Source organism: Phyllopteryx taeniolatus, chromosome 17 (assembly GCF_024500385.1).
Source record: "Phyllopteryx taeniolatus isolate TA_2022b chromosome 17, UOR_Ptae_1.2, whole genome shotgun sequence".
Lineage (NCBI taxonomy): Eukaryota > Metazoa > Chordata > Actinopteri > Syngnathiformes > Syngnathidae > Phyllopteryx > Phyllopteryx taeniolatus.
In genome coordinates this window covers 676554-697319 of record NC_084518.1, presented here as the reverse complement: position 1 = coordinate 697319, position 20766 = coordinate 676554, and the positions used below count along the sequence as shown (strand labels likewise).

The window sequence follows — 20766 nt, the reverse complement described above, 5'->3', positions numbered from 1 at the left end:
CCAAACTTCCGTGTTCGCTGGAGGCCACAATGAGACGATTTCTGAAGAAGAATTGGAAAAATGCTTCACATGCGACCACTGGAGCTGAATGATTCCATTCATTTTCAATGATTATCATTATTATTATTATTCAGTTGTAACGCCCTGTTTATACCGCTACGACTCGCGTCGACGCGAGGGACACTCGTGTTTTCTGTTTTACGTCTCTGTCGTCACGCGTTTCACGACATTGGCGGACGGTTTACGGTAATTAGCTGCTCCTTTAATCCGGAAGTTGAGCAGAGTTGACGAATCCGTCCGCACCATCCAAATCCAAAACTAAGATAAAACGCTTATATTCGATCATTAATCGATCATATCACAAGCGTCTAGTCACACGTTAGGAACATTGATAATCATAATTATTGCTGTTTTTGATCAAATATGAGCCACCTGACGATTGACTTCAGGCCGGGACACGTGAAGCTGCTGCAGGTAACTTGACACAATGACGTAGTTTGACAAACGCTCAAATAACAATACGTGTGAAAATGCGCCATCAAATCATCAAATGGAGGATTTACGATCATTCGAATGGAAAAGGGATTTTTTCATGTAGTATACAAATAGTCGTGTGTTCGTGTAAAAGGTGTGTGTGTGTGCGCGCGCCTTAGTGTAATGTGTGTCTTTTAATGCACGTGTGTGTGTGTGCGTGCGTTTGAACCCTTGAATTGTTTTTAACGAACTATGGTGATAAGAATGCAAATGCTGAGTATTGTTTGTGTGTTGGCGCAGCAGGAGGACCCCCCGGCGGGCGGTCTTCGCGTCCTGGTGACGGGCGCGAGCGGCCTGCTGGGCCGCGCCGTCCTGCGGGAGTTCGAGAAGCGCGGCTGCGCGGCGACGGGGACGGCGTACCGCAGGGCAGGCCCGCGCCTCCTTCGCTGCGACCTGATCGACGAGGACGCCGTCAAGGCGCTCGTGAGCCGATGCGAGGTAACGAGCGCGCAGACGGGTCCGAGTCGAGTGGGGGCGGCGAAAAAGGCCCGCGGTCGCCATTTGCCAAACGGGACGAGCCTGCGATTACTCTCGTTCACGGGGAGTCGAACGGACGGACGTCTTCCAAGACGTTTCCCCTCTCGCCCGAGCGCCTTCGTCGGTTCACGCGACGAAGCTTAAGTAAAACCCGACAACCGCGGCGGTCCGACTGCCATCGATTCAATGCCCGGAGAGTTAAACGCAAAATGAAAACACTCGCAAGGAGCTGCGGTAAACCTCCGCCGGAGAGGCCGGTCGAGGCGGCAAAGTTGCCCACCGAACGGGACGTAGCGACGACGTAGCGCGGTGAATCGTGAGCAGCCGGAAAGGAAGTCGAGCAGGAAGTAGAAAGCGAGCAAAAGCAAAGAGACCGAGAGAGCCAGACGCTCAAACGTGTTGGACAAAAGTATTTGCAAAAGTGACAGAAAAGCCAAAGAAAAAGCAAAAGTCACACACGGTCAACGCTTTAAAATGATGATGTCGTGCGCGTGTGTGTCGCGTAGCCCGACGCGGTGATCCACTGTGCGGCGGAGCGCCGTCCCGACGTGGTGGAGCGCCACCCGGAGGCGGCCGACGACATCAACGTCCGCGCCACCGGCGCTCTCGCCAGGGAGGCGGGTGAGTCGGCCGAGTCCGTTTGTGTGTGTTTGAGGCACGTGGGTGTGACGCGTGTGTTTGCTCAGCGCGCCGCGGCTCGTTCATGTTGTACATGAGCAGCGACTACGTGTTCGACGGCCGCCGCCCGCCTTACGGCCAAGACGACGTCCCGAATCCCGTCAACGCGTACGGACGCAGCAAGTTGGAAGGAGAGCGACAAACGCTTCGACACTGCGCACGTGAGTGCCGCGCGCGCCCGACGATCGAGCTGTATCGATAACGCGCGCGATTGCCGTCGGTCAGGCTCGGCGGTTCTGCGCGTTCCGGTTCTGTTCGGGGAGGTGGAGTCTCTGTCGGAGAGCGCCGTCACGTCGCTGTGGCCCGAAGTCCTGCGGGCGGGCGAGAGCCGCGCTCTGGACCACTGCCAGCAGAGGTTCCCCACGCACACCCGAGACGTCGCCGCCGTCTGCTGGAACATCTGCCACGCGGCCGCTCGGGTACATCTTGGTTCTTCTCAATAAGCTTGTTTTTTTCCATCTGCCGCGCTTTCTTCGGGGTCAACTATTGTTACTATTATGAATTGAGACGAGTGCTAGAATGTCAATAAGGATCTGCAGCACTGTCGCTCTATTGTTCATATTCTCCATTATTCATAACCGTCAACTGGAACGTTTGCCGCCGAGGTACATGAATTCTGATTAATAACCGTCTGCTGTAACATCGACACGGTGGCCGCCGCAAGTACTATGAAATCTTGTTCGGATTTGTTTTACGAGGATTATCGTCCGCCATTTGTGCGCGTAGGACCGATCCATCCGAGGAATGTTCCACTATTCCGGGAAGGAGCAGATGACGAAATACGAGATGGCGCTGGCGATGGCTCAGGCCTTCAACCTTCCGTCCGATCACCTCGTCCCGGTAAGGAGCCTCCCGTCGGCGGCCCGCGCGCCGAGCGGCCGTTAACGTCCTTTTCCCGCCGGCAGCTGACGGAGCGGCCGGCGGCGGCCGGCGCTCCGCGGCCGCTCGACAGTCGCTTGGACTGTTCCCGTCTGGAGGTCCTGGGCCTCGGCGTGGAGCCGCGAGCGTTCGCCCCCGCCGTCAGGGACTGCCTGTGGCCGTTCGCGCCCGACAAACGTTGGCGGCAGACCGTCTTCCACTGATTGCCGTGGCGACCGTCTGCTCAATAAAGTCTTCACAACCAAACACGTTCTTCGTTTTAGAGTTTGTGAGGGGAAAACATGTCTTTTTACAGAGGACACAAGTTTTCACTAAAAGGGAAAAATAGAATGTATTCTTGAGGAATAAAGTTTATTTTCTCGAGAAAAAGTGAAATAGTTTGGAGGGGAAAAAATGGGTTTCAAAACAAGGTTAAGGTTTCAAAGTAAGGTTTCATAACAAAATTCCATACTTGTGTGGCAACCAACCCAATTCGTAGAATTGTATTTTTGCTCGAGTGCAAAATGGTTGAAGAACGATGACAAAGATGCCAAATAAAAAAAAAAGGACTTTATTACACAGAATTCTTTATCCAGTCGCCCTCTTCCAACAGAAACAAAGCCAATGGCAACATTTCCTTCTCATCTTCTCAACTTGTCTCTTGCGCAACGTGACCTTCCGTCCCATTTTCTGCTTCCACCGACGACAGCAAAGAATACGGGACGCGCTTCAGCACAGCTTGGGGGGGGCGGGGCCACAACAGACGCGCCGATTGGTTTGGGCGAGCGCGCAAGCTAGCAGATGTCGCCGTTGTTTTGTCCGTAGATTTCCCGTTAAATCTTTGACACGATTTACAATATGAACATGTTTGACTGTACATTGCACCCGTGACATCACTCGATTGTTATCTTCATGTACATATTTACACTTTGATTGACAGGAGAAAGCCGCTAACAGATTCTGTCTTGATTTTGTTGCCAGGGGGCGGGGAGGGCGTGGCGGATGGTGAGGAAGGTGACGCGGAGCAGGGCGTCACGACAGGGAAGGATTGGAACTTAGGAGGGTCGTAGGGGAAGAAGGTCAGAAACTAGGAAGCGAGGAGGCTAACAAAGTAGGATGTAGGAAAATCAGAAGCTAGGAAGCTCGGCGGGAAAGAAACTAGGATGGTGGGATGGAAGGAAGCTATGGAAATCAGAAGCTAGGAAGGTAGGAGGAGCACAGCAGCCAATCACAGCATGGCCTCCTGCGCATAGGACGCAAAAACGACTTGAGTCCAAATGTTTTGTTTTACAGTTCAAGTAAAACAAGCAAGTTGTCGCCGCCGTCTCGTCATTTTGCAGCGCAGTATTCCATCGCAAAATCCAGCATTCTTGTTTTTTTGTTGCCAAATGTCGTTTCTGTTGCAAAATTGACATTCCGTCAACGTTTCCATCTTTTCTGTGCAAATATGTGAGCCATTTTTGTCGCAAAATACATTTGAGTTTCTCAGCCAGTGACTCGGCAGAAAGGCTCGACGACATTCGGCATTTTCGTGGCATAAGTGACCAAAATATGCCACAGACTTGGGAATTCTTTTCAAATTGTAAAAACAAATGCATCACGCCCTATCGACGTGTTCTTAGGGTGTTGCTGTGAATGAGGCTAACGCAGGACTTAGCGGAAAGTCAACAGCTAACATCGGAACGACACGGTTAGCTGTTCGCTACGCTAGCTCTGCCTAAACGTCGTCTTTTTCCCCCACACAAACCGACGGGACGCTAACAGGAGACTCGCGCGACCCTGATGCTAGTTTGGCAGACATGACGCTGAACGGAAACTAGCAAATAACTAACAAGTGGCTAACAGTCATGTAACACTAAAATGGCAGCAAGGACGCTACTATGATGCTATCTCGGCATACATGACACTTAGTATAACACTAGCATGATGCTAACATGACAGAAAAAACGCTAATACGGCGTTAACGAGAGATTAGCATGGCACTGACATCGCACTAACATGGCAGTCATGACATTGAAATGGCTTTAGCATGGTGCTAAAATGGCAGACATGACACTAGCATGATGCTACCAAGTGGCTAGCATAGTGCTCTTAGCTTCTAGTAGGGATGTTTGATAGCGCTTTTTTTCAGACCGATAGCAGTTGGAGTAGTCGCTCTTGAATACTCTCCGATACCGCTCGTACTTTGGATACATCAAATTCCAACGAACACAATGACATGACTGTGACCTTTTGGAAGCACACGACGACTCGCCGGCGAGGAGGACTAAGTCAATGTCAGATTAATTTTGCCTGACGTGTCGGTGGCTGGCATCGGCAGCCTTACCGAGTACCGGATCACTCGAAATAAGGCCGTCTTCGCCCATCCCTACCGAGCAGACACGATACCAGCGTGACGCTGACTTGAATCTATCTCGGATCCAGCTTTTGAGTTTCCGCCACTTCCTGCGAGCCACGCGGTGGGTGACCCTTGTGTTGCCATGGCGATGTCAGGTGCGCGTCATGTGTAGGAGAGGTGCGAGGCGTTGGAGGCGATGCTCGCGCTTCTGCTCATGCTCTGTTCGCCCCTCCCTCCCGATGACGTCCTCCTCAGGGCCTGGGGACTGTTCCTCACCACCCCGGCCCCCGCGCCCCCCCTCTGGCCGCCGCCCGCCGGGGGATGGAGGCTCCAGGGGGGCGGCGCCCCGGCCACGGCGGGCTGGGCCCAGGGCTGCCGGGGGCCGCCCTGGTGGTGGTGACCGCGATGGCCTCCTCCGGCGGGCCAGTGGCCGCCCCCCGGGGTCCCCCCGCCGCCGCCCCAGCCCCCTTGTGAGTCGGGGGCGACGTTGGCCAGGACCATGTTGCTGAAGCCCAACCTCATGGACTCTGAGTCGAAGGCTTCGATCTCGTGGGCCTGCCGCTCCAGGAGAGAACGGATGCGCTCCAAACGCTCGTTCTGAAGAGAGAGCATCTCCTCCTCGATCTGAACACGCAAAAACAACGTCAACATACACACACAACACAGACGAGTGCTATTGATGAGGCAATACTATATTCATTCTCCCAAATGTGAACAATTGTATATTCTGGACATCATTTGTCCACTTTTTTTGTTTACCTTGACGCTGCAAATCGGGAACTGATATTCATTGTTCCCGTGACTCGGACAATAACGCGACGACTGCTACTCGGCATCAAGGTGTAAAAGCTTAAAGCGGACGAATCGCCAGCGCATCCGGAGCCGGCGGACGGCCGACGCAAATGCTGCTGTTGTTTTTCAGGGAGGCCCACTAAATAATCGGCTTTGTTGGGAATTACCGACTCATGGCCTCCATCCTAATCGCTATCGAGCGATGTTTATATCGTGGACTGCATATTCGACTCGAGGGCTGAAACGATTAATGGAATCCCAGCTAATAAGTAGCCGACAGAGTCTGACAAAACAACTAGGACATAGGGCTTTTCAGTGGACTTCTCCACTTTCCTATGTTAGGCGATTACGGAGGGGGAAACATCCGAGCGCCTCGTTGCGCTGCTCACCTTCTGCTCCAGCAGCGCCCTCCTGAGGCTGACTCGCTGCTCCAGGTCTCGCCTCTCTTTGTCGTGCTGAGCGTCCGTCTGCATTTTGATTTTGCTCTGGTAGGCGTTGAGCAGTTCCAGTTCCTGCTGCAGCTGCATGCGCAGAACCTGACACTCGCCCTCCTGAGCCTCGTCCAGACGCAGCTGCGACACACAAACGCGCGCGCACAGTTACAGGCTCGCCCCGGTAAATCACCCGGCTTTCAACCGTCGCGCCGAACAAAAGCGCTTCCACGGCCCGCAACCGACGCACCGGCTGACGGCTTGCCAGTCGACGACCGCGTCAGGCCACGCTCAGTCAAAGCCACGGATACTACAGTGTAGAACGTGACGGCGACGCCAAGTGGACAAAACAAAAATAATCTTACATGCATTGTTATTGTTGTTTAATAACGCAAAATCAGGTTTTATCCGATTATTTGATTCATCCATCGATGGGATAATCGGTAGAATATGCGGTTCGGAAAATATTCCATAGCTGCAGCACCGATATATAGGAATACCGCATACTACGTTCGACAAACAATCACACTTAAAAGTCGTAGATCTTTGGAAAAAGTCTCTTTTTGAAGGAAAATACATTCAAATTCAAATGTAATTGAATTTCAATGTATTTAATTGAAAGGTTTTCAGAAAAATAGTTCCCAAAAACAGGATATTTTCAAGAAAGTCGTAGACTATCTCAGAAATCATATTTTGTTTTTGAAAATCTAATTTGTCTGGCCCGTCAGGCAAGAAGTATATTTCCGTATATAATGCCGCCGCCGCCGTCGGTAAGGATCGCCTTTGCTGTATGGCGCCTCATCGGAAAACTTTGGAAGCGTGGCACTTTGGCGGCATTTACCCGGAGAAAAGCAAGAATTTGACCGAACGATGAATTATCGAACAATTGAAAACGACTCCTCTCGCGACCGTGGAGTCGGCAACGAGCCAACGACGAACGGACTCGGATCGAAGACGCACGGCGGGATCCGTTCTGAGCGAGCGTGTCATTGCGCTGCGAGTAACTCACGGCCTGCGTGGAGAGCATGTCGTTGATGGAGTGGTCGTACTGCTCTGCCAGGATGGCCAACTTGCGCGTCTGCTCCTCCTTCAGCCTCTTCAGCACCGCCTTGTGCTCGCACTTGGGCGTGCTCTCCAGAAGATGGTTGCGCAGAGCTTTGTACTGACGAGTCTGAGTCTTGCACGTCTCCTGGAACTGCTTCTTGATCTGGAGCTCCTTACACTGCTCGCGCACGCAAATACACACATGAACAGACACCAACGGACGGTTACACACACACACACACACGCGCGCACGTACCTTGAGGCTCTTGGGCTGCTGCCGGACCTCCATGAAGTGTTTGCGCCTCAGCTCTCGTTCTCTCCTCTTGTTGTACTCCAGCTGGTTGGTCAGCTCCGTCTGGTGCTGCGTGCGGATGAGCTCGGCGCGAGCCTTCTGGATGGCGGCCAGGTGCCGGAACTCCAGCTCCTGCATGGACTCGTGATGCCTGAGGAGCATGGCGTGCTCCAGGTCCTTCTGCGTCTGACGCTTGTTCAGCTCCTGCGAGAGCCCCGTGAGCGTGTGTGTTCGCACGTGCGTGTGCGTGTGCGTGTCGAACCTCTCGGGCGAGGTCCTGCTCCACGTTGTGCCTGGCGATGAGGATCCTGCGCTTGAAGCGCCGACATTCCAGCTCCAGGTACTGTCTCTGCCTCCTCAGCAGGTTGGCCTCCTCCTCAGCCTGCGCCGCGCAAAAGACGTTACACCAACAGCCGACAAGACAAATCGGAAGAACCAATAAAAGCATGAGAAGAACAGAAGATCCATTCAAGTGTCGGGAGGCCCATCAGAAAAAACATCAAGAAGAACCACTCCAAGAACAGATAAAGGCAACAACCGATAGAAGCGTTGCAAGAACCAAGAGGAGAACCATCAGAAGTACAACCAGAAGAACCACGAGAAGAACTTTACAAGAACTAATAAAAGCCACGCCATCCGAATAAGCATTAACATAATCGATTCGAAAAAGCAATTAAAGCGTGAGACCAACCAAAAGAAGAACCACTACAAGCATGAAAACAACCAAGAGAAGCCTCAGATGAAAGACCCCAAGAAACATTTAAAGAACCACCGTTACAAACCCCAAATAGAAGAACCGCTACAAGCACGAGGAGAAGCGTTGGAAGAACCACCAGGAGAAGGAAAAAAGGAAAAACCACCAGGAAAAGCAGTGTGTGTGCACGCGTGTTGACCTGGAAGTGCTGGATGTTCTCCTTCTGCTTGGACAACCACTCCTGCTTCTCCTTCTTCGGAGTCGACTGGTTCTCGCTCAACTCCTGGGTGACGGGCAGAAAGAGAGGGAGAGAGAGAGATTTTTTTGGAAATAGTGGACCTAGCTAGTTCCTAAAAAAAGTCCACTGAAAACCACTTTGTCGGGATTGGGGAGTCGAGGATGACGAATGATTCCCAGCGCGGCGACTGCATTCAGAATCATCCAATCACCAGTAGGCCATTTTTTTAAAGAGTGGGGCTAGATGGTCCCTTAAAAATCCCTCTCAACACATTCACTGCCATTGACGGCTTTCCATGTTAACTGTGAAGGAGTGCACCCCTCCCCAAAATAAAAGTCGCACCTCTTTGAGCTGCTCCTTGCGCAGCTTGTACTCGCGCTTCTGCGACTCCAGGAAGCTGCTGAGCTCCTTCTTCTGCTGCACCTGAATGTGCTGGTGGAACTTCTTCTCGTCGTTGCTGAACGTCTTCAGCTGCACGCAGGTTAGCATTAGCGCATCGTCACACCGACCGACACGGATTTGTGGAGGCTGATTTTTCTGTTTTGTTTGTTTGTTTGAATGTCGTTACCGTATATTGTAATGTGTTATATGTTAGCCTTAGGAAAAAACTATTCACCGTTACATATTTTTCGTATTCATTTATACAATGAGATAATTGTTGAAGTGATTCTTAGTTAACGGCGGCGGTCTTACGTCCTTGTCGAGGGCGGCGTGGTGCTTCTTGAGCAGCTTGTCCATCTCCTGGGCGAAGCCGCTCCTCTGGCCGTCCAGCTCCTTGTCCAGGCGCAGCCGGTGCTCGTCCATCTCGCCCTTCAGCTTGTTCTCCAGCGCCATCAGGTGCTTCTGGTGCTGCCGCCGCATGCGCTTGTAGCCCGACATCTGCTCGCGCAGCTCCGAGTCCTGCTCGTGCTCCTGCATCTCGCGTGTCACCTGACCCGCGGGAACAATAACGCTGTCCCCGTTAGTCTTCCCCAAGTTTGGATTCGTTTATCTCAGTAAATAATTGGCCCTTTGCTGCCATCTGAGCAAAAAATTGGACTCAAAGAAACATCCATCCATCCATCCATCCATTTTCTGTAGCACCTTCTCCTCACAAGGGTCGCGGGCTTGATGGAGCCCATCCCAGCTACCTTTGGGCGAGAGGCGGGGTACGCCCTGAACCGGTCGCCAGCCAATCGCAGGGCACACAGAAACAAACAAACCACCATTCGCACCTACGGGCAAGTTAGTCTTCAATCGACCTCACGCAACCTCACAACTGCGAGGCGCACGTGCTAACCAGCTGTTTCATTTATTGTGGATAAAATATAAAAAATACAAGTAAACAATTTCATCATTGGTTTCATTAGTTTAAACCCATTTTAGTCAAATTTGAAATATACTACTCATTCTATCAATTTCAGAAAATAATTGTTTCATTAATGAGAACTAATGCAATTGAAAATGAGGATGCATGCTATTTTTATGAATTACCGGTGAGAACTTCCCCCCCCCCCCCCCCTTCCCTCACCTACAAATGACGTGCCCCGCCCAAAATCCCAAAAGGGGCTTTGCGCAACAACAGAAAGGTGCTGCCAACGTCGCGCCTCTCTTACCAGGGAGGCGGTGCGGATGGTGGCGAAGTGCTCTCTGTTGCGCTGATGCTTCCTGGGAGCCGCCCCCGCCGCCGCCGCCGCCGAAGCCTCCGAAGGCTGAGCGCCGGACGCCTGCTCCCCCGAGAACGTCTCCCCCTCTTCGTCCTGAGCACACGGCGCACCTCATTAAGCCAAGCCATTTGGGGAAATGGGGGGGGGCTATGTCGCTACATACATATATTTTTGTCAAGAATACCCATCTGCACTGCACAATTTTCTGGTAAGCTGTTTCCCTCACAACAACTTACATTGTGTGGCAGTTTACTACAAATAGAATAAAAAGGCCGTTTATTGTCATTTTTCCTGCACAAACCAGCATTTAGTGGCGCAATACGTTTTGCTAGGATTTTTGGAACAAAATATATACTTCTCTTTTTTTTTTTTTTAAATGTGTTGTTTTCGTTGCAAAAATTAGCATTTTGCAGTGCAATGTGATTGACATTGAAAAGATAGCATTTTGTAGCCAAAATGTTCATTTGTTTGCGTTTTTAACACAAACGTACTTTGTTTTCTGAGCAAAAACGTTTGCTTTCAGTACAGTAAGGAGCATTTCCTAGCAAAAGAGCTTGTTTTCATTGCAAAGCCAGCATATTAGTCACAACAAGCCACTCAATGATGTTTTGGACCTTCTCAAGTGTCCAATAGGCGTGAGTGCGTACGTACGGGCTTGAGGCGTATGACGGAGCTGTTGGACATGACGGTGTGGTCTCCGTCCATGAGCTCGAGCTCGCTGCGGCTGTCGTGCGCCGCCGCCGTCGCCGCGTCGTTGAGACTGTTGACGGAGCTGCTCTGCGAGCTGGCGCTGATGGACATGCTGGGGGTGGACTGGTTGCTGCCCACGCTGTTCACCGTGCCCGTGCGCCCGCCGCCCGCCTCCAGCTCCTGACCGCCGCGCCGTGGATGTAACACACATGCGGCATTGTCACTTTTTATCGTTCATATTATACCGCGGTGCCTGGAATGATCGTTCCCCGTTGAAATGAACGGAAACGCCATTAATCCTTCTCGTCCACCAGGGGGCAGTCAAATAAAGACAATTAAAGAAGAGTTTCACAACTACAGTATGTGACTCGGCTGCAGTAATAGTTGTCGCTCTTCGCAGAGGCTAAAGAATGTATGCCCGTGAGTATTGTCATATACAGTACGTTGTTACAAGCGTTACTACCATTTGTGTTTAAGTACGCATTGCTGAAAGGGTTGTAGCACAGTCACACCGATGCTAGTTTCTTTAGCCCGCGTATGACCTTTCGCATTGTGCGTTAGCACTGAGCTGGCGGACTTTGCAAAGGCAAAGGCGTTGTGTTTGAAATAGACAACATGTAATTGTGTTTGTCTTCGTACGGGAGTGCCGATAAACAGCTGGAAGCGTCTTTGTTCAGGATTCGCTAAACTGCTGCTGACTCCTGGCGAGGAGGACTTATTCCATGTCAGATTGTTTTGCCTTAAGTGTCGGGGGCTGGTCTCGAAAGACTTCACGGGTTTTAAGACCCTGGCAACGGCACTCGCCCGTCCTTATGTTTGTACAATATCGTGGCCTTTCTCTTGAATAAAAAGACTTAACAAAAAGATCGCAGTGGTGTCGTTCGGTTTGAGCGCCTGGAACGGATGATTGGCATTTCGGTTCATTTCAACGGGGACATTTGGTCGGCCACACTTGACGGAACGAGCGGAACCGGTAAGTCAAGTTACCGCTGTACATATTAGTATCTGCGCACCTCGTCTGGGTCGGGGGCTTCTGGCGCGGGTCCGTTGTGGGCCTCCTGCAGGAGGATCTTCTTCATCTTGCGGTACTGCAGGTTGTCCAGCTCGCGCACGGCGTCCTTGGTCCTCATGATGAGGTCCATCAGGACCGAGTCGGGACGCTCGCGCTGCAGGAACGCGTGCTGGGGACGCGGGACATTACAACTGTGTTATAGCTCGATATCGATCGTATGGACACGAGTGTGCATCTTTTCGATCTTTGTCGAAGCGGGCCTACAACAGGCCCGCTACACCACAAGTGGCCCCGAGGGGCGCGTGTGCGCCTACGCCGAGCATGTCGTCCGAGTGCGGGCGGTCCTGCGGGATTTTCTGCAGGCAAGAGTCGATGAAGTTGCAGAAGTAATCCGTCCTGCGACAACGACACAAGCGGTCACTCACAATTTCGTGCAAAAGAAATATTGCCTTCCTGACACAACCTGCGTTTTTCTAGCAGACTACGGCCGGCCTTTTCATTTTTGCGGCAAAATGATTTGATCCCACTGCAATTCAAACCAAAGTACTTCTTTTCCTTTGTCTCGCTGATGGCTACTACTGATAATATGTTTTGAATATTTTGTATTTATACGACTGTTGCCCCCGATTGCTATCGTCGTCTCCCTCGACCGCAAAACAAATTCCCCCACTGAGGGACAATAAAAACGACCGAAAGCTCGCACGTTTGTTTCCAAAAATATATTTCAGATTTTCATTTGATTTCAAATTCCCCAATTTACACTGCCAAAACGGACCTTTTGCGAAAAACAACGGCACTGTCATGACAAAAACTAAGCAGCTAACCCTCCAGGGCTCGGAAAAGCCTTCCATCCAAATGTCAGGTTTTACACATCATCATATACGTCGAGCAATAAAAAGGAACCTGACAAGTGACAGCTTTTGATTTGACTTTGGAGTGATTTCTTTGGATCAAAATGATCCATTTGAATTTGTCCTGAAATATAACAGCAATGATCATGAAATTCCATTTGCGACATTTCAATGGCCTTTTCCCTGACAGCCTATCGAAACCCTGCGGACAACCCGATCTGGCCCGACGGCGTGTGGCGGACATTGTCCAGCGTGTGCGCGTGCGTACCATTCGCTGGACTGCAGCGTGGGACTCTCGTTCTGCGCTATGTGGTATAAGGCACTCATGGCGTTCATGTTAAACAAGGGCGGCTTCCTCTCGGCTGCAACGGGCACAAACAAGTCAGAATTATTCTCATTTCAACACGACGCCACGAAATATAAACATGTATACAACGCAGACAAGCGGTACCTAGTTCTATACACGTAATGCCTAAAGACCAGACGTCCACCTTCCCGTCGTACTGGCCCTCGTCCATGGCCAGGATCACCTCGGGCGCCATCCTGACAAAAAAGGTCATTTGAAAGGGGACATGGTATGGGGGGGGGGGGAAGAGAGATAGATAGATATGTCTTGTATACTACTACTCCTTTGGAGTAAAAGAGAATGATTAGGCGCCGAATCTCAGCTTGTCACGTCAACTATTAGGAAGAGAAATGGAAACAAGTTTAGGCGACTCGCACGCCAACGGAGAATGGATATGTGCGGTATGAGCGGAGTATGCGTTGCGCTAGGTAGCGGAAAGTGTGCGTCGACGTGCTGAGAAAAGCAGACGCGTGTCAAAACGCTGCTGGCGCGGCGAGTCGGCCTCACTCGTCACGTGTTTCTTAGCGGGACATTTGGAAAGAGAGGATTTTCTCGACATCAAAAGGCCTTTTTGTTGTTTTATACTTTGAGGTGTCAAAAAAGCCAAAAAGCTCCAAGCTCTACCAGTGACTTCTTTGTTTTGACAGATGCTGGCTTCTCCCCAGGTCGTCATAGTAACACAATCTGAACGTGCCATTGTCCCGGTTCTCGATGGGATGGGGATAACAGTTGCATGAGATCGGACCGCCCCCACCAAACGGGCTAATATCGGTCATGGAATTTTTTATCCTTGTTTCTTTGTATTGTATTTTGCATTATTTTGGTCATCAATGACGAGTTGGAATGCTTCCAATTGTGAGAAAGTGTCACTGACCAGTACGGCGTCCCCACGAAGGAGTTGGCGGGCGAGGCGATGGAGGCGGAGCCAAAGTCGGCCAGTTTGACCTGCCCCGGCTCCGTCAGCAGGATGTTTCCCGCCTTCACGTCCCTGCCGCACGGGACAAACGTGTTACAGAGGGCGCGTTGGCACGCGCGCGTACATGCTGCGAGACCGGCGGGGCGCCACCTGTGGATCATGTTGTGCGAATGCAGGTAGGCCAGCCCCTGCAGTGCACCGTGGGTAATGGCGGCGATCTCCACTTCTTGCAGAGGCTTCTTGTGAACTGGCGGCGCAAGACACAACTCCAAAAAGTCAAAGCAGCTCGATTCAGCCGTTTCCGACTATCCTATTGAAAAAGCTTCGTTTGTTAAAATCCCTGGGAAGTCAAAATAAAGGTCGCCGAGAGAAGGGCGTTGTTTTTTTTCCCTTCCCTGAAAAGTGATACTTTTGGAGGTACCAGAATTTCGCCCAACACCAGCGAATATATGCCACTAGGTTGTCGCCGGGACAACGAGGCACTCTAAAACGGAGAAGCCGACACGAAGTCGGACTTTCGTCTGTATTTCCCCTCTCCTCGCTCTTCATTCTTTCTCTGAGCAACGTGCGCGCACTCACGGCCGACAACGAGGCGCTCTAAAACGTATTTTTGTGCAACACATGCACTCACCTTCCAGGAGGTCAGAGGCCGAGCCCAGGCAATACTCCATCACCAGCTGCACAATACACACACACACACACACACACACACACATTTGCACTGGAAATTTACTTCATCTCTGTTTGTTGCGTTGCAAGCTTATGTGAAAAAAAACAATGTCTAGGAAAAATGGTAGAGGCAATAACATAAAAATAAAAGGAATACATTTATTGATATTCGATATAAACATCTCTCAAGACCACTTCATGCAATATAATGAAAATTGCACATAAATAACCCTAAAAATAATGACATGAAAGACTGAAGTACTTTGATTAAAGATCAATAAGTAGGGGGGTAAAAATATATTCAACTATTTTGTCATCCATCCGACAGGACTGGAGTGGCACAACAGGGCTGTCATTTTAGCCAATCAGAAGCCTGAAGAAAGTCATTTCCCGTAAAGGCACGAGAACCACGACGGCAAATCTCCGCCAAGGCAGAATAATCCCCGGATTAAACTGCTACGCCACTTTTGTCCTGTAGGAGGCGGCATTGTGTACTTGCCATTTTGGATTATTTGGCCTTGGCGGGAGTTCTGCTGTCTATTGAGTAACGTTGTCACTATTCCTTTTTTCAGACTAAAACGACGTTACAGGTTACAGCAGCACCTGCTGCTTCGGCATGGAAACGTTTTCATTTGTCCTGTCGACCAACGTTTTGTTTTTCTAATTGTATAATAAAAGCAAAGCAAAACCGACCCAGGCCGTGTGCTCGCGCAGGTAACATCCTTTGTACTCGATGCTGTTGGGGTGTCGGATCCTCTGGAGGAACTTCACTTCCTTGATGATGTCCTGCCACTTCTGCGGAGGAGAACATCAACGCTTACAAGATGCCTCACAAATCTTCTCTGCGTGCACTTTTACAAAGATACGGTCTGCATTGCCCAATACATTTGCCATCTGAAAAGTATTTTCCGATGTGTTGAATGAATTTGAATAATACGGTTTTGCTTTATTTCTCCTCAAGTTTTTTTTTTTTTAAACCAATAACTTCAAATTCCCCCGCAAACCTGATGAGGATAAGCGGTACTGAAAATGGATGGAAGTTCAAATTCCAAAGAAACGAGAAAAAAATGTTCACTTATCATCGAGGGAAAAAAAAATTCACTTTTGTCAAAACATGTATAAAACCACAATCTTTAATGAGGATTTAAAATAGAGGTTGACTGTGCTTTTTTAAACTAGCTTCTTTATATTTGAAGCCATGTTGTTAGTGCAAGCATTGCATGTCAGCGGAGACATGCTTCCACTATGGAAGTCACACACACACAAACAATACAAATCAGTTGTAATGAAAAAAGTGACAAATCGCCCAGGCCTCATATGTTGTGCATGCGTGCCACATGCCGCTTCACCTCGTTGGACTGCTTCCCGCTGTACGACATCTTCTTGATGGCCACCACCTCGTTGGTGCGCACGTCGTGTGCCTGCGCGGTGTTCACATGGAGAAGAAACATCAAACACGAGCAAAACGTACCTGCTGGAATATTAGGAGCCATGTTTATTTGCAATGTGCACTTTGACTGTTTTGGGGGCGGGGGCAGAAAAACAGCACCGTTTGCTTCACTCAGTGCAAAACATTTATTGCACAGGTGTGCCTTAGGCTGCCCACAATAAAAGACGACTAAGGTGGCCGCCCCCTAGAGGTATACAAAGGAATCGCAGCAAGTTTTGCTATATTTCACTTTTAGGTCCAAATATTTGCATTGAACCTTTAACAACTGCTTGTTAAACATAACCTTCATTTATGTACAATTTGGATTGCCCTTTGAAGTGAAATGCATTTGAATGCATTCATTTTCTTATATTCAAGCACAGTGTTAATGTTCAAATTGTGTTGAAGTAGGTTAAAATGATACGAAACACACTTTAGTTTTTGGAGGGTTAGGTTAACGAGTGAGTTAGTTAATCATACTCGCAACTGTATCTCAATGTTAGTCACGACGGTGGTACTTGGAGAGCCATTTTTTTTTGGGTGGTGTAGAAAATTTGAGAACCACTGATTCAGAGCGTCGGTTAACTGAAAATGAAAAATGGTCAAAATATCAAAAAAGTTGCTGTGCTTTTCCTGAAGCGTTTGAGTGATCGTGGCTGCCGACAACAGGATGCATAAAGTATGCAAATAGCGCGTACGGCGGACATACGTACAAAGTAGACGGCGCCGAAGCTGCCATGGCCGATCTCGCGCAGGTCGGAGAAGAGCTTCTCGGGGTCTTCCTTGAAGAAGAGCTCGGCCACCTCGGGGTCCTTCAGGCTCCCCGCCCGAGCCGACGACGGCATGCCGGCCGGCTAGAGGGGTCCCGGGGCGACCCCCGCGAGGACTCGGCCGCGCGACGCTGAGGCTGCTGAGCTACGGCGGAGCGGCCCCGCGCTCATCGGAGGATACGGCGGCGCCACGGGGATGCGCGCGTGGACGCCTGCGGGCACAAGAAGGACGGACGGACGGACGGACGGGAAGTCAACAACAGGGAGCGCCTTACGTACGTCCGTGTCGACTGTCGGTCACGCAGGTGGTGAAAATTCACCAAGGTTGAATCAAGGCAACTGCCCTCTTCTCCTTTCTTGAAGACGTTTCACCTTTTGACTTCAAGATAAAACGTCTTCAAGAAACTCCAGATGCTGAAGGACTGGAATCATGAGGCAAAATCAATTCGTTGGCGGATTACATTTTTTTTAAGCACATTGACACATTACAACATAAAGCAAATATTGTTCGAATCCTATATTCTATCCACGAATCGGATAAAAATTGTGTGCGTAAAATCTGCATGATTAAACACAACAACATATAGGTGTGAGGTGCAGGTATTATTTTTGTCCACTTGGAGTCGCCATCCTCACCTTCCAATGTAGTATCTGTGACTTGTGACTTTTGTGCGTGTACAGCTGTAAAAGGCGGGGCCCGGCCCGCTGAGCGACGTGGGCGTCAGGCTCAGAAAATGGATTGAAGGATGAAGTTGGTTTTTTTTTTGGGGGGGGGGCTGCTTGTTTCCTGGCTAACCCGTCAGCCTCAGACGTCATCAGACCACAATGGAAAAACGGCCACCCTCATTTCTACACAGGAGGCGAGACATGATTTCACTTTCTGCATTTTATGAGATTTTAATCACAATGCTACAGGCTAACCATGCTAAAAAAATGCTTAAGAAGCCACGCCCATATCTCATTACTGTCAACACACGCTTGTCTTAGCTGTTTTATCATCATTGTGACGTCTACAACTATCCATCCGTCCATTTTCTGAGCCGCTCCTCCTGACGCGGGTCGCGGGCGTGCCGGAGTCTATCCCAGCTATCATCGGGCAGGAGGCGGGGTACGCCGTGCCGCCACGTCTACAACTAGTACATTCAAATATATCGCTGGCATTTTTCACAAATCAATCTGTGATTTATTTTGCTATTATTTTACAATTAGTAACCAATCTAAAGTGTTGGCTTTTGAGCAAATCGCTTAACTCTATTGGACGTGTCAACTTTTTGTCAAGTGTTGTAACATCTCCTCTTTGACAATTTCCCACTTGGACGATATCCTGTTCAACGGTCGTCGTCATCGTCATCATCATCATCATCATCATCATCATCATCATCATCACACTTTTGCGCTGGGAAAGGAATGTGGTGACCTCACAACCCCAAAAACACACAAAGAAAAAAAAGGGAAAGCAAAAAGCATGTCAGTCCTCGAGCTCACGTGGCGCGACATTCGTTCTCGTCTCGGCATGACGGCTGTCAATCACGTCAACAACACGAGTGTGTGTGTGTGTGGGGGGGGGGGGGCCTGATGACATCATCATTGTCACCTTGGTCACCATCATCAATCTTCAGTCCTCCAGCTCACTCATCCTCACGGGCATACAGATGGTGATTGGAAGCGTGCTCGCACGACGACAACAAGCGCAGCTTCCTGCAACGCTGTTACCGTGGTAACGTAACACAGTCGCCACCCACGGTCATCAAAATGTTTAACTATGTGAGCATAATCGTACAATTTGCGTGCGTATTACGTGTTTTAGCGATAACATGCTGCAATCGCTACTTTAGAAATTGAAAACACTTCGCAGGTGTCTTGATAACATGTCTGTGGGGTCAAGGGTCAACAAGCACACACATGTATTTTTTGCCGTGTTGAAATGGGCTGCTTTTTGGGACAGTACGCCAGCGCTGATCCCACTACAAAATAGCGCTGGGCCAATGGCGAGCCGGGCCTTTGTTACCATAACAACCAACAGGCTGGATTTAGTAAGGTCGGCTGTGGCATTTCATCACAGAGTCGAACCGCATTAAACTTGAAACCCAAAACGTTGAAAAACCTGAACTCGGAAGCCAAACTCTGGCTTGAAACCCTCTTTTGTAATTCTTCTGGCTTGCAATCCTACTTTGAAACCCTAATTGTGAAGCGCAATTTAGGCTAGATAATCCAAACTTGAAACTGTAACTCTGGTTAGTGGAAACACCATTTGGGAAGCTGAAAGCTGGCTACAAACGCTACTTGGAAACCCAAACCATATTTTGGAAGCCTAACCAAGGCTTGAAACCCTAATCGGTGAAAAAAGTCTCGCTCCCAGATGCATTTCCGGAACTTAGTGTTTAGTTCGGCACTCCATGCCCACAACTGTTTATATGAAAACACTAAAAAGTCCATTTTGCCCAAGACCATATCGCTCAGCACTATGAGAACATGGTGTCACTGATGGCTGACTTTTAGAAAACGGATCAGGAAAACAACACCTTACTGTATTTTCCCTGTGGAGTGACGTAGGTCCCCGTGAATAAACACAAGCCCCCCCGCCCCCCCAACGTCACATGAAGCCCCCTGAAGCCGAGTGTTGTGCGGTGTTGAGGGAGTGGCAGGCAGGCAAGCAAGCAAGCAAGCAAGCTAGCTAACTAGCTAGCTAGCTAGCTAGCTAGCTCCCCCGGGATAAGAAAGCGGATTAGCTCGCTAACGTAGCCGTTAGCACAACAATCCGCAACGGTTCCATTTTGCCTGGCACATCCACGCCGTGCGTCCCCGTTTCACACACGCACAGTCCAATACGCACACAAGCAAACGGCCAATGTGACGAAATGATCGCCGGGGGTCATTTTGAAAGCTGTCAGAGAGAAAGCGCGACAGTAACTTTCGCCTAGCCAGCTAGCATCGGTGCTAACAGCTAGCCGCGCAAGGCTCACCCGGCCAAAGGCGAAAGGCCAATCCGCGCAGCTCGACGACGACGATGACGAGCGGCGGGCGGCGGGCGTGCTGGTCACCGACGCCGCCGCCGGTGAGTCCGCTCCGGAGGCCGGAGAAGGGCGGCCGACGCCAACGCGAGCCAGCGTCCTTCCGGGAAATCCAAGCTCGGAGCGTTAGCCGACTGCTAACCGACACCGCAGCTCGAGTCTTGCCGACGAGGGAGCTAAAGGGCCGGCATGCCGGGGGGAGGCCTCCCGGCGGGCTGTCAGGCGGCTGTCAGGCTTCTTCTCGTCGGTCAGCTCCGCGCTGTGTGCCGTTAAGCTCGACGGCGAGAAGCTTCGGCGGCCTGCTGCGTCGGACACAGGCAATGTTGTGAATGACAAGCTCGCGAGAGGAGGGGGAGGCGGCTGATGATGGAGGCTTGGACGGATGCTGCCTGGCGACGGGCGACAAAGGGAAAGTGCCTCTTTTTTAATCATTACATTTGTACTTATTTTTTGGTTTACAATTGCGCTTATTCAACTTCAACTTAAGGTTTCAAGAAGTAGGGGCTCTAGCCTGGCTGAGGGTTTTAAATGATGGTTTCAAGGCAGGCTTGTGCTTTTGGCGGAAGCCCCTTCCTTCCTGTTGATTGGCGTCCGTGACGTCACAAAGACACATTTCAGATTTCAACTTGAACGCTGGCTCTGCGTGTGAGTGGGCGGCTGTGAGCTGTAGCCGACAGCAGCTCGGACGAATGTGCATCGTGTTTACGCGCGACTGAAGTTCATCAGCGGCTGTTCTCCTCCCCAAGCACATCCGAGGGCATTATAAAAACCTTCATCCGTCTTTCCGCCCCTCTTAAATAAATTCATATAAAAATGACTATGAAAGGATTCCAGATTGACACTAGTAATATTTGAGGATGATAATGTGCATTTGGGCCGCATGAATGGCGCGAAGCGTTGTGCCACATTCCCGCAGCTCGGCGGACCAATCAGAGCGCTCGAGGCGCCACGCTGCTCGCTGATTGGCCGCCGCCTCGGCCCCTGTTGTCATGAGCTGCTGGCAGGCGGCGGCTCGTGCGTGGCGGTGGCCGCTGCTGCCAAGGCGAATCC

At 50.4% G+C, this 20766-nt stretch overlaps 2 protein-coding genes across 7 annotated transcripts; one reads left to right on the top strand and one right to left on the bottom strand.

The window, feature by feature from the left end:
• Positions 1-224: 224 nt before the first annotated feature.
• On the top strand, positions 225-2814 carry mat2b (methionine adenosyltransferase 2 non-catalytic beta subunit methionine). Of its 2 annotated transcripts, XM_061751491.1 has the most exons (7): positions 226-474; positions 775-972; positions 1518-1632; positions 1698-1850; positions 1915-2108; positions 2416-2529; positions 2595-2814. In XM_061751491.1, exons 1-7 carry the CDS (start codon positions 424-426, stop codon positions 2769-2771), a joined length of 1002 nt encoding a protein of 333 aa, XP_061607475.1. In that variant the 5' UTR covers positions 226-423; the 3' UTR covers positions 2772-2814. The 2 variants fall into 2 exon arrangements, with proteins under 2 accessions (XP_061607474.1, XP_061607475.1); XM_061751490.1 differs by having other exon boundaries at positions 225-474; positions 1732-2108.
• Positions 2815-3102: 288 nt separating this feature from the next.
• LOC133467038 (serine/threonine-protein kinase TAO1-like) lies at positions 3103-20356 on the bottom strand. 5 transcript variants are annotated; one of them, XM_061751452.1, is made up of 22 exons: positions 19669-20356; positions 17342-17554; positions 16649-17127; positions 15856-15927; positions 15200-15301; positions 14469-14514; positions 13988-14084; positions 13796-13909; positions 13027-13118; positions 12844-12937; positions 12039-12120; positions 11726-11893; positions 10674-10892; positions 9972-10115; positions 9070-9306; positions 8719-8847; positions 8338-8421; positions 7707-7826; positions 7409-7648; positions 7118-7330; positions 6067-6249; positions 3103-5509 (listed from the first exon to the last, which is right to left on the bottom strand). In XM_061751452.1, exons 3-22 carry the CDS (start codon positions 16778-16780, stop codon positions 5048-5050), a joined length of 3030 nt encoding a protein of 1009 aa, XP_061607436.1. In that variant the 5' UTR covers positions 16781-17127; positions 17342-17554; positions 19669-20356; the 3' UTR covers positions 3103-5047. The 5 variants fall into 5 exon arrangements, with proteins under 5 accessions (XP_061607436.1, XP_061607439.1, XP_061607441.1 ...); XM_061751455.1 differs by lacking the exon at positions 19669-20356 and adding an exon at positions 17956-19627; XM_061751457.1 differs by lacking the exon at positions 17342-17554.
• Positions 20357-20766: the final 410 nt, after the last annotated feature.